This window comes from Lycium barbarum, chromosome 3, assembly GCF_019175385.1.
Source record: "Lycium barbarum isolate Lr01 chromosome 3, ASM1917538v2, whole genome shotgun sequence".
Classification (NCBI taxonomy): Eukaryota; Viridiplantae; Streptophyta; class Magnoliopsida; order Solanales; family Solanaceae; genus Lycium; species Lycium barbarum.
The window spans coordinates 17,558,695-17,571,988 of NC_083339.1; the positions used below are offsets into that span (position 1 = coordinate 17,558,695).

Below are 13,294 nucleotides of genomic sequence, written 5' to 3' on the forward strand. Positions count from 1 at the left end.
TTCTTTCGAGTTGGTGGGAAACCAAAACAACAAAATGGAGAATACACATTTTCAACCTTTATGCTTTAACTATAATTCCTAAAATTCACTCGCCAAAATAAATACTTTTGTTTAAAAAAGTATTACACTTTTTGGTTTCTATATCTACCGAATTGATTGATAGCCGACCTACTTAAGAAGTGAATTGAGTTTGCATACTTTAATAAATTTAATTTTCAGTAATCTTGATATAATTTTTTTTAAAAAAACTACTGATACAGAAAATCAAAAACTAAAAGAGACAAAGGTAAAGTGAAGAAAAATTTCCATAGAAGAACATTTTTTAATTTAAAATAGGTACTCCACTTTTCGATCAAGCTCAACAAAACATTCAAATATCATTAAAATTCTTATCCTATCTGTTATATTCAAAATCCAAAATTAAAACAGATAGAGAAATAATTTAAAATAATATCATTGTGTTGGCCGGCTTTGTTTGAACTCAAACTTTTTTAAATTCCTTCACATTAGCTTCCAGATAGACAGAACATATTTTTGAAATGCCAATTTAATTATATAAATAATACTGCAAAGTATAAAACGAACTTTTGGCTTTTTATGCAGTGGAACACAACGGTTTTATCAATTGTACCAAAAGTATTATAGTAAAAAAATAGGAGAAATGCAGAGACAGACATGCCAAAAAGTGAAAAGATGATGGGCATATGGGATAATGAAGTGGACCAAAAATTAAGGATTTAACCACATCGGTTTAAAACGGTTCATTAAAAAGTTAGTGATTCCCACGTGGACCCAGCATTTGTGAGTTGTCTCCTTCCTGGCTTCTAGCCTGTTTGTTCCCTTTCTCAACATTATTATGGAATATATATATATATATATATATATATATAGATTCAAATAAGTTTTGAACTTCTGAAATTTTTGAGCCTGTTTGATGGGCTTATGCCTATAAGCTGCAAACAGCTTATAAATTAAAAAAAAAATAAGTTGGAGTAGTCTAACTTATTTTTTTTGGCTTATAAGCTGTTTTCAGCTTATAAGCTGTTTTAGATAAGCCAAGTCAAATGGGCTCAATTATTTTTTTGAGCTTATTTTAAGCACAAAATGATTTTAAGCTGGTCAGCTAAACACTCAAAAAAGCTGAAAACAGTTTATAAGCAATTTATAAGTCAATCCAAACGGGCTCTTTAAAAGAACACTTTTGTTTTTGGAATAATGATATTATTAGGTTCAATTTGCACCATATTCATTAGCACAAATGCCTTATGACTTTCGCTATAAGAAATTACTAGGTGAAAACAAGCATCTATATCTTCCACTATTAAAGGATCTTTGGAAAAATAAAGTTATTCCAGGATTATAATTTTAGAATTAAAATAAGGTAATTTCAGGATTATAATTCACCTTTTATATGAGGAAAGATAATTCCATAATTTTAGTGTAAATTTGATTCTGTTTTAGCTAATACACACAACCAAATACTAGATAAATTTTGTTTGAGAAATTTTAAAAATTATACAACCCAACATAAAATATTACGCCACATAGACACATTTTCAATTTATATGGCATTATACATGAGGGATGCATTATAAACGTATATAATAAGTGTATAAAAAGTGTTTATACACAAATATGAATTAAAAACGGGTAACAAACTCAAAAGTCAAAATATGGGCCAAAGCGTATAAATATTTTCTTCTAGAGGGTAAGTTTCCCAATTTAATTTTAAATTTGATACTGACATAACTCCTATCCCTGTAACCAAACACCCCTAAGGCTTATTTAACGGAAGAAATATGATATTTTTATGATTTAGTAAGTCAAATAAAACTTTAAACTAGAACTTTGTTAGTTATAAATAATTTTAATCGAATAAATTTACGTGAAAATAATTAAATATTTAGATTTACATTAAAATTTTGGATATAGTAAGTCTAGTATCCCCAATATTTTAATCTCTAATTGAATCATAGAAAAAAAAATAAAAAAAAATAAAGAGAATGCGAAAACGATAAAATTGTTCAGTTGTGTTAGAAAATTTGAGTCTTTCTTCTTGGCCGTCGAGCCGTGTGAGCCTCGTGACTTTGGATTCCGCCAAAACCATTACAAAACAAATTCTTTTTGTTAGAAAAAACCTTCTTCTTAATTAAGTAATTCTTATTTTCCTCGAATATAACGTTTTATTTTATATTATTTTATGATCTGATGAAAAAGCAAACAAGTTGGTCAATCATCCCTTCCATGTGCAACGTTCAAAGATTACAAAGAGGTTTTATTTTATTGTTTTTAATTCTACAAAGATTTGCTAGGATCATGCTTGTACTAAAATTAATTAACTAGCACGTAAGAACTAAATGTATAGTTCTATTAACTTGGTAAGTTCACCTAGTGTAGATTCAAATCTTTTAATCTTGGACTTTTAACTTTCGAAATCAAAGTTTACCAATTTTTTTTTTATGTTCGATTCTATTATTAGAAGTTCAAAATCATAACGGAACTAAATAAATACAAAATAAAATGATAATAATTTCAAATTGTCATACTAATTCAAACTGCAGTGTATAATTTCAAATCCCACAAATTGCTGCTCAATCTAACTTTCTGTTAATTACCTCATAAAATTTCGGTTTTTTGAACTACTACATATATATATATATATTTTTTTTTTAAAATTTCAACTTGGAAGGTCTTTATCAGTCTCCAATTTCCTTCCTTTTTCGCAAGAGGAATTTTCTTCTTTATTATTATTTTTCACTCCATTTGAAAAAAAGGAGGAAAAGGAACTTTATATATATTTCTCTCAAATCTCTTCTTCTCTCTTCTCAACTGTCCTCCGTGTTCAACTCGCGTTTTTAGCAGACACAAAGTAGAAGGAGAAATCAAAAAAATAGGAGAGAGAAAGAAGTTAGTTTCTAGAGAGAGAAATCAACCAAACAACACCAGTTTGTAGAGAGAGAAAAAAACAATTACACAATTTTCCGGCTAACTGTGTAAAATTAATTTTTCCAGTGATAGTTTCCATCATTTGTCAATTGCCGATTTTGGTAATTAGGTTTTGGAGATCGGTTGGTAATTAACCCGGTTCCGATTCGGTTTGTTGTTTGTTCCGAAGTGACTAGGGATTGGGGTTATTAAAGATTAAGTAGATCTCTTATTAAAAATTGGCTTTGTCCTTGCTTACTAGTGTAGTATACATAATAACCTAAAGCCAAAAGTGATCATGGCGGGTTTGTGATGTAATATGGGCCTGGTTGGTGGTACAGATAGAGATATGTCGTTTTACATTGGTCGCGAGGCTTCAAAGGTTCGTTTTATTTTCTCTTTTGCTATGGAAGTTAAATTAATGGAGATTTATTTTTGCTGATTGTGTTTGTTATGGTGAGCAGTTGTGGAAGAGATTTTGTGCAGAGGCAACAACAGAGATTAATCTTCTTGCAGAAAATTGGAAATATATTCTTGGCGGTTTGATTTGTCAGGTGTGTATGTGTTCTTCCCTTTGATCAATTTCATTTTCCTTTTGTTTTTCTACTTTACTTTTTGTTTTGTGGTTGTTTTCATGGACCATTTGGTACTCTTTTGTGATTAGGATTTCTAAAAGTTCTATTAGGTTTCAATCATAGTTTAACTTTACGGAGGGTTCTAGAAGTTTCAAATTTGATTTTTTACTTAATTAGTGGATAGAAGGGGAGCCTTTGCGTAACTGATAAAATTATTTCCATGTGACCGGGAGGTCATGGGTTCGAGCAGTCGAAACACAACACAACAACCTCTCTGTAGAAATGCAGGGTAAGACTGCGTACAATAGACCCTTGTAATCCGGGCCTTCCCGGACCCCGCCATAGCGGGAGCTTAGTGCCACCGGGATGCTCTTTATGAGTTAATGATTAAGAAAAGAATTTTGGTAGTGGGGGACCTGGGAAGTAAGAAGGGGAACGAAGGGTATACTAGGACAGTACTTCACCTCTAAGATTCTACGGTGTTTTACGTCGAAATCCTCCATTTGTAGCCAATTAGCTTTTTAGAAATTGGACAGCTAGATTTTATTCTCCTTCATCTTTTACAAAGGTATAGTCGAAAGTGCTTTGGACTTGTAGGAGTAGCAAGTACTATAAGCTAGGTTGAAATTCAACTGCTTTTGATTCTATAGTGTGTTACTACAAAATCCTCCATTTGTAGTAAGTTAGCTTTTAAAGTTTGGACAACTAGATTTTGTTGTCCTTTGTTTCTTTTACAAAAAAGTATTGTTTTTCTGCTTGGACTTGCTGGAGGAGCAAGTATTATAAGCTAGGTTGAAATTCAACTGCTTTTGATTCTACAGTGTGTTACTACAAAATCCTCCATTTGTAGTAACTGTTTTCATTTTGGTCAATGTTTCTATTAGCAATGTTTTCTGTTTCCTCTGTCTAGGCAGGGCAGAGCTTATACGGGGTGACGGGCTGTCAAATTTTGTCTTTCTGATCTCATACTGAATCATTGAACATGTGCACATTTTTGTGTACATTTTCTATGGCTGTTGAATGTGATTTTTGGCAAATGATGTGATAATTTTATGTTTTTCTGCTCTGTAGTCGTTTTTATTCCTGATATTATTCCTGAGTTGTGAAACTTCTATATTCCTTTGTTCAGTACATCCATGGACTCGCTGCTAGAGGGGTACATTACTTTCATCGGCCTGGACCAATTCTTCAGGACGTCGGCTTCTATCTTCTTCCGGTTGGTTTTCTTGTTGTTGTTTTTCTTCTCCCCGACTATTATAGGAGATGCATACTGACCTTTTCTGTATGGGTTAAAATTCCAGGAGCTTGGACAAGATAGAGCTTACATAAGTGAAACTGTGTTCACTACCATCTTTCTATCTTTTGTCTTGGTGAGTTTGATTCTCTATAGCTTTTCTCATCTTTTGTCTTGGCAAGCTTATAAGTGAAACTGGATCCTTTATCTGTCATTACTGTATTTATGCCTTGAAATTTGAGTTTTTAAAAGCACTTGCATTAGTTTTAGGCAAACCGTGATGCCAAGCTGCTTCAGGCTTTAGAAACAGGGAAATCCTGAATATTAATTTAAATTTGGTTGATATGGTGGTCAACCAGATTTTCCTTTACCATGGAATGGATTTTGGGGATGTGGTAGTCTTAATCTTTACTTTGTTGCGGAGTTAATTTAGTGTCTTTGATTGTAATGTTTTTCTCATGCTTTGCTGCAGTGGACCTTCCATCCTTTTATTTTCAAGACCAAAAAGATCTATACAGTTCTGATATGGTGCAGGGTCCTGGCATTCTTAGTCGTAAGTGCCCTTTTTCTTTGCCAGGATTACTTTCTCTTGTAGCTAACTATTCGTTCTTGTCTACAAATAACAGACATCTAGATATCTGTTATATATTCTAAGTTGGTTAAATAAATGTTTGTAACAGGGTTGTCAATTCCTTCGGATCCTAACGTTCTATTCCACACAACTTCCTGGTCCAAACTATCACTGTCGTGAGGTAAAGTTATTTTCATTTAATTGATGTTTTTTTAGCTTTTTGTTTGTTGTCTGTCAGCAGTGCCTCAGCTTACTTTATTAGCTATTTTGGCAAAAGCCTCAACTAATTCCCCCCCGGGGCAAATTACCAGGGTTCAAAGCTTGCCACGCTTCCTCCTCCTGACAATATCTTACAAGCGCTACTGATTGGTAAGTTGCATTCTCCTAGTAGTTGCTCCTTCTGGCATCTAAAGCGACGTTCTTTAATTTAGACACTTACCTGAGGTTTATGAATGTGCAGTTCCCCGGGGCGTGCTTTATGGTTGTGGTGATCTAATATTTTCATCTCATATGATATTCTCCCTAGTCTTTGTGCGGACATACCAGAAATATGGAACACGAAGGTACTACAGTAATAATGATCAAATAACTTTTGATAACTGCGGGAAATGCACTGATACTCATTCTAATCTTAGTTCTGTGACAACAAATTTATGCAAATCATCCATTACTTGGCGGGGAAGGGAGTTCATTGCGAGTTGTACTGGAAGTACTTAACCTAATTAACGGGATGGCGCTCCAACTCCCCCTCTTTTCTTTTGCTTCGTTTTCTCCTTTTCTTTCAATCATTACCTGGAAGATAAGTCTTCCTTGGATTCTGTAAGTTCACGTTGGGAAGGGTTCCTTCCGAACTTTTTTATATTTTCATGGTAAAATAATAAAAAATTGCTTTGTGGGGTACTGAAAGTTTATGTGTGAACTGAGTGACTGGAACTTTCTTCTTCCTTTGCATATGCTGCATATCTGTATTGTCTTAGGTGTCTCGGCACAGCTTGTATTTATCACTGATTGCTTGATTTTATTCTGCAGGTTTATAAAACAGTGTGCTTGGTTAGCTGTTATTGCACAAAGCTTATTGATTATTGCATCGCGCAAGCATTACACTGTTGACGTTGTTGTAGCATGGTACACTGTCAACCTTGTAGTGTTCTTCATTGATAAAACATTACCAGGTTAGTTTTCAATTCTAAATTTATCTTCAGAAGAATTATTTTATCTAGTTTTCATCCCCCACTTTCTCTTCCCAACTGTGGTTATTACACAAAAAATGTTAAAAAGCTAAAGCACAAGATCTTTCTTGCAGAACTGCCTGATCGCACGAGTGCCTTGTTGCTTCCAGTGACCAAGGATAGCAAGTCTAAAGAGGAGAATCACAAACTGCTGAATGGAAATTCTGGAGATCCTGCAGAATGGGTATAGAGATTTATGCATTTCCATCTTAGGGATCATAGCTTTTAGTCACTAATGAGATTAGCTTTGACACTGTTTTCTGCATTTTCTGTAGAGGCCCAGAACCCAAATCAACGGGAAGATCGTGGAAGATGGCAAAACAGTACATGAAGCAGTGATTAATGGTGTATAGACGATAAACGTCATGGAATGCCACTAGCTGATGCCCGGTACATAGACTGGTAACAATGCTATATTATAAGTTGCTGGTGTTCTTCCAAGTTCAATAGTTCTGGTTTTAGTGTAGGATACGAAACGAAGTTCGATTGCAATGCTGTCAATGTCTCCACGTTCCCCTGTGGTTAAATTTAATGTTCAATCAAATGTATCATGGAATTCATTTTATTTTTTGGTTAATGCAATTATTTCCTCATTCCGTTGGCTCATTTCTTTATTTCCAAAAGAATGTGTGTTGTTCCTTTATGCGGCAAGTGGCAGGGGCATGAGCTGGTGTGTAGATCCAACTGAATACTTATGTCCCTAGGACCACATATTTCCTTTGCCCATTGTCAAATTCTGTATATAGAAATGGACATTACCTGTTTGTACATTTATTATTCGAAGGAGACTGCACCACAGCACGTTGCTGCCCTTTGCCCTGGGACAACAACCGTTACCTAGTTGTCTTTTACAATGACAGAACAAGTCTTCTCGCACTTCCAGCAACATTTTGATTGTTGGCAGGCTGCCAACTTGGCACGTTACGATACTCAGAAAATGTGTTCGGTACGGAGGAAATGTTTCTCATGGAAAATGTGTTTTTGAAAAATAAGTGAATTTCTTACTGATTTTCTAGTGGAAAATATTTTTCAAAAAATACCACCTCCACCCCACCACCAACCCCACCCTTGAATTATTCACCTCATCTTAACCCTCACCCCACCACCCACCCTCACATGATGGGTGGGGGTGAGTTCGAGGGTGTGGAGGAGATATAATGTGGAATGTCACTTGTGGGACTTGTTTTCCCTTCTTCCATTAGAGGTCATTTTCCTCATTTTTAAGAAATTTTTCTAAAAAATTTGGCCAACCGAACGTGAGAAAATAGAAAAACATTTCTAACCACCCTCAATGGGGCTCTCAATTTATTTATGCTTTATCGATTTCTTTCTTTATCACACTACTCTTTATTGAAAACGAAATAAAACAATGAAGGTCAATTATTCTTCTTCAAATTCAACATCACACAATTTCAGTGAGATGTTAGGAATTCCTTGGACCACATAGCCCGTAAATTTTTAAGAAGGATATAAAGACTAATGGACTTGTATCAAATGGATATACATTTTAAAAAGAGATAATGGTTAAAAAAACACTAGATCTATCATTTTTCGCGAACTTCACACTTGAACTATCTGGTGTTTTCTTTTTCTACATGAACTATTACCATAATATATAGTTAGTCAAATTAGCTTCGAGGTGTGGTACATAGATGGTAATAGTTCAAGTAGAAAAAGTGAACAACTGAATTGGAGTGTGAAACTCACGAAAAAAATGATAGTTCAGTTGTGTCTTTTGCCATTAACTCTTTTATAAAATGTCAAAACATACAGTATTACATCTGCACAGTTGAAGCGGGCAAAGCCCATGTGCCATTCATTCCTACAAGTTGAGGCTTCAAATAATTTACGTTTTTGCTTTGACTTTTGCTGGCTTCTTCTAAAATAAAATAACGATTTTCTATGCTTGTGCATAAATTAATTTCTTAGATAACTTTACTCAAGAAATCAAAAGTAACTTTTTAGATTTCCCATAACACATCCTTCCATGACTTGGTACAAGAAAGATTTTGTTCCTTAACTTGTAACAAAACAATGGTGAAATCATGATTCAGCATGTGCGGAGCTAGAGTATATGAAGGGGTCGTAGAAAATTTATACTAAATATATATAAGTTCAAAATTATATTTTAGGTATACATAATAGATGTTGATTCCCCTTGACTTCTTCATATTTTTATTTCTTTGTATTTTGGATTCCCTTAGTAAAAAAGCTGATCCCGCCACTGTAATTCAGAACGGTGGTGGAGCCAGAAATTTATACAAAATATTAGTGTGTCATGCTTGGGGTTTGAACTTGTGATCTAAAGAAAGTTTGAACTCCTTTGTCACTACACTAGATCCTTCCCTTTCGTTAAGGGATTCAACAATATACGTATATAACAAAAATATCATTTTTGTCTTATTTACACAGTATAATTTTTCTACAAAAGTATTCCATTGAACCACCTGTCTTTCTTTAGCTCCACCCTTGAATCATAATGAAACTGAAATAGGAATTTGTAGAAAGACAATTGTTAAGACTATGTTATTGTAGGGTTTTAATGATTGGTTGAATGGAAAATGGAGGAAGAAATGTCGAGGGAAAATGAATTGTTCCCTTTTGCTTTATGGAGGAGGCATTTCTCCCTCATTGGTAGTGGAAAGAAAAGTCGTTGTACTTAAATATAGAAGCATTCCAAAGGGTTGTGAAGAAGGCAAGCCTCGCGCCGTCGTCGTTGCTCGCTCGGCTTCAAATCATTCTCATGTGATTACCAACAGGTTTGAACATTACATGTGAAAGTCTAATATTTGGAGAAAACTATATATATGAAACTATTCTTAAAAGAACGACTGGGATTTTTAAAATACGTTTTTTCCTCCCTAACAGGTTTGAACATTACATGTGAAAGTCTAATATTTGGAGAAAACTATATATATGAAACTATTCTTAAAAGAACGACTGGGATTTTTAAAATACGTTTTTTCCTCCCTTTGTTTCGTGCTATAACTGAACATAGACAAAAAGAATTCTGCTATAGATGGCCAAGAGGGATTAATGGTTCTTGCCACAATTTGCGAACTTAATGACGGTAAGTTGAATTCTTCTACAGTCCTAGTAACTCACAGAAAATCGAATTACCAGACGTTAACAAAAAAATTAGAATCTTAGGGGAATTAATTTAGAAGAGCACCAAGTGTCCTACCGATCGATAAAAAAAAAGTGAGCAAAAAGTATAGGATATGAAACTTCAAATTCCTCGTATGCTTGGGTGCAAATTGATTGGGACATCACTATTATAAGGTGATAAAATGAATGAGATTTTTGAGATTGCACATCACATCAATTAGAGGGATTTATTGAGCAAAAGTTATGACTCCATGATTAATAATTTGTACTAGTATATCTATAATATGCAGTAGCTTGTTTTGCAAACATCTCTCTCAATTTGCAATAGCCTGTTCACAGCAAGTTTTGCTTGGTTATACTCCCTCCCTTCCATAATAAGTGATCTTTTAGGTTTTTCAATTTCTCAAAATAAGTGATGCTTTAGGATTTCGAGAAGATTTTGGGCAGATTCTTCCAAGTTTACCCTTATTTAAATAGTCAAGATTCATTAACTACCTTTCCTTTTTCTAAAAAGTAGTAATACTTGATTAGGGGTAAGTAAAAACATTCCTAATTTTCAAGGAGTGAGCAATTTCTTAAGGGGTGTGCATGAATCCAAAAAACCACTTATTATGGAACGGAAGGAGTAATAGTTAAAGTCTTATTCTTCTTGTGCGTGGAATCTTTGTCATTTTTTTGCGCGGATTGTCCTTCATTTGGGGTGGTCTTTAATTTTGCCCTTCAAATTGGTGGTCTTTAAGTTTAATTTTGCCCTTAGCCTAATACCTCGAGGTTGTGGGTCCGAACCCTAGCTCAGTAAAAAAAAAATCGCAAGGCAGAATTTTTTTTTTTTTTTTTACTGAGCTGGGGTTCGAACCCGAAACAAAGGGATTTTTAGCGAAGGGAAAAAGTTAAAGGCCACCAATTTGAGGGACAAAAATTAAAGACCACCCCAGCAAAGGCTAATCCTGCAAATTGCCCAATCTTTGTTGATACTCTTGACAGCCCACTCGGTCCCATTCTTTTGATCATTTCATACTACTCTCAACTCTTAGGGGTGGTTTTTGTTCAAAGATAAAGTTATTTAGGGATTAGTAATATTGGGATAAATAATGTTGAGATTGATTATGCTGACATTATTTTTTATTGACTATTTGGTTTGTTGTACTCCCTCCGTTTATTTTACTTGGCTATTATGAACTTTGCACATCCCTTAAGAAATAATAAATGAAGTGTATTTTTTACCATATTACCCATATTAATTGGTGTTTAATTGTATTGAATTTGGAATGAGTAATTAATGCTAAGGGCAAAACAGGAAAAACAAATTATTTTTCTCTTGATATGCGAAACTGAACAAGTAAAAGTGAAAATTTATTTTGGAATAGAGGACAAGTAAAAGTGAACAGAGGGAGTATTAAAAATAACATGCATTGTAGGGATCTAGTAGCTCAGTTGGTTGGCTACCTAAACTTTCATCTTGTTGGTGAGGGTTCGAATCCCCACGTTGTAATCCCCTCCCCCATTTCCCCTTCCCGTGCCCACTATGTAATAATAAAAAAAAAACATGCATTGCATAATTTCTAAATAGTACTGAATAGGGTGTTCAAGTATAAGAATAATACTGGAATTGTTAATGCCATCATGTATAAAAACATTACTGAATATGGTGTATAAGTAATGTTAGTATGAGTTGTATTAGTATTAAATTTTATACCGGTATTATTCTACCTAAAACACTTTGCCAAACGACCCCTAAACAGCTAGTCTGGTGCATCCTTTGTATCAAACTATCAGTGAGTGATTTTTTGTTTATTTTGTAAATTCGTATAAACAATACTTTAGAAAGTGCATTTGAGTTAAATGAGTTACTATATATTTGCTTTAGAAGTCCAGACAGGGGCGGATCTAGGGTTAGAGGTGGGGTTATCGGGAATCCAATAACTTTTGCACAGACCCTATATTTATATTGAAAAATCTGTTAAATATATAAAAATCTTTGTTGGGAATCCAATACTAAATTCTTGTTTAGAAATGGAACTTGCTAAAGCTTTGTAGCCCTCCTTTATGAGGGGTCATTTCCCCTTAGGCACATTTAATTAAGTTTTCTTTTTTTAATTTAAAATAGCTGGAACCCATAAACTTAAAATCTGGATCCGCTTTTGAGTCCAGATATATATAATAGCATAATATATTAATTTGTATCCATATCACTTACAAAAAGCTTTTATCTTTCTACGATCTTTCTACTTCTTTGAGTACGTAAACAACTTGGAAAATGCTCAAGGAAGACTACATAATATCTTTAACATGAGGAGCGTATGACAATATGAATTAAATATATATTTGGTCTTATTTTTTGACGAATATATGAATGCTTACAAAGTGGCATTTTTCTTACGATCATGCTTGAGAAACCTTCTTAAGTTTTGAAGAACTATCCTAAGTAGTAGGTTGTCATTGATACTCATGGGGAAAAAATGGAGTACTTGAAGAAATTAATTACTCAGTTTTTGTGTTTGACTTCGTTAAACTCAAGATGGAGCACTAATAAATCAACTGTTTTATCTCATTATTTATTTTTCTTCTTTCAGCTGTCGTCAATTTTACGAAGTACCAACACTCCTGATTCTCAGCACTTTATTAGAATAATTTATTCACAGAAAATTTTATTTTAAATTTTTGTAATAAAACTTTTCGTAAAAATATCTAAATTTTAAAAGGGAATAATTGTAGAAAACATTTTTATCACTTTGTTAAGATGACTTATGAGAATTTTGGGAAAATAACATTGTATGACAATTTCAAGAAAATAACATTGTATGACACTGTATGGCAATTTGAAGAAAATATTTACCCGGATTAGCCCATGTTTATTTTTTTACCGCTCTAGCCGTTGTTTTTAGATGTGAGAGGAGAAGCGAGTGCCGTCGGCGGTTAGGGAACTGTTGTTGTCGTTGCCATCGCTAGGTAGGGAACTGTTGCCGTTGCTAGTGGCTGCGCCAACGAACCAGATCTAGGGTTTCGTTAAAGTCTGTTGCCTTCGCCGGTGGCTGAGCGCTTTTTGAGGAACCTTGTCGTCGCCGATGGCTGCTTCGGCGAACCAGACCTAGGGTTTCGGTAAAGTGTTTTTAAATACCTCTTATACACTATTATACACTTTTATATGGTAGAAGTGTGTATAAACACCTCTTATACATTATGTATAAACCCCCTCTTATGTATAAACACCTCTTGTATAAGTTTGCATAATATTATATACTAGTCTTATACATTATTACACATTTTAATACAAGGTTGATATATTGTTTACAATAAGTGTATAAAGTTGTATACTGCTGTATAATGTTGTGTACCGTAAAAAAATGGCTATGCGAATGCAAATTAAAAATATGACTACGTGAATATAATTTCTTATGCGGAAATGTTATTGAAATTTCCCCCTATAATATTTCCTCTCAGATTCATCATTCTTTATTTAAATCCTATTTGAGAATGTCATGTTGGCGCAATTGGCCATATTCGCACTTTGTTAAGACGACTTGTGAGAAGAATACCCCCATGTTGGCGCAATTTAAAATTTCACCCCAAATTTGTGACTTATGATTTTTACATTAATATTCATGCATAATAAAAAGTATATGGTCCATCAACTCTACGGGATATTTTAGTT

General features: G+C 33.9%; 1 protein-coding gene across 1 annotated transcript; it reads left to right on the forward strand.

The window, feature by feature from the left end:
- Window positions 1–2,772: 2,772 nt before the first annotated feature.
- Window positions 2,773–7,127, forward strand: LOC132630597 (phosphatidylinositol:ceramide inositolphosphotransferase 2-like). The gene is made up of 11 exons (XM_060346170.1): window positions 2,773–3,307; window positions 3,390–3,479; window positions 4,630–4,716; window positions 4,802–4,870; window positions 5,207–5,287; window positions 5,415–5,486; window positions 5,617–5,674; window positions 5,766–5,868; window positions 6,335–6,477; window positions 6,609–6,718; window positions 6,810–7,127. Exons 1-11 carry the CDS (start codon window positions 3,245–3,247, stop codon window positions 6,885–6,887), a joined length of 954 nt encoding a protein of 317 aa, XP_060202153.1. The 5' UTR covers window positions 2,773–3,244; the 3' UTR covers window positions 6,888–7,127.
- The last annotated feature ends 6,167 nt before the right edge of the window (window positions 7,128–13,294 follow it).

Coding starts and splice junctions, on each gene's coding strand:
- LOC132630597 (XM_060346170.1), top strand. CDS start 3,245: ATGGGCCTGGTTGGTGGTACAGATAGAGATATGTCGTTTTACATTGGT. Junction 4,871..5,206: donor TCTTTCTATCTTTTGTCTTG/GTGAGTTTGATT, acceptor GCTTTGCTGCAG/TGGACCTTCCATCCTTTTAT. Junction 5,487..5,616: donor CAAACTATCACTGTCGTGAG/GTAAAGTTATTT, acceptor GCAAATTACCAG/GGTTCAAAGCTTGCCACGCT.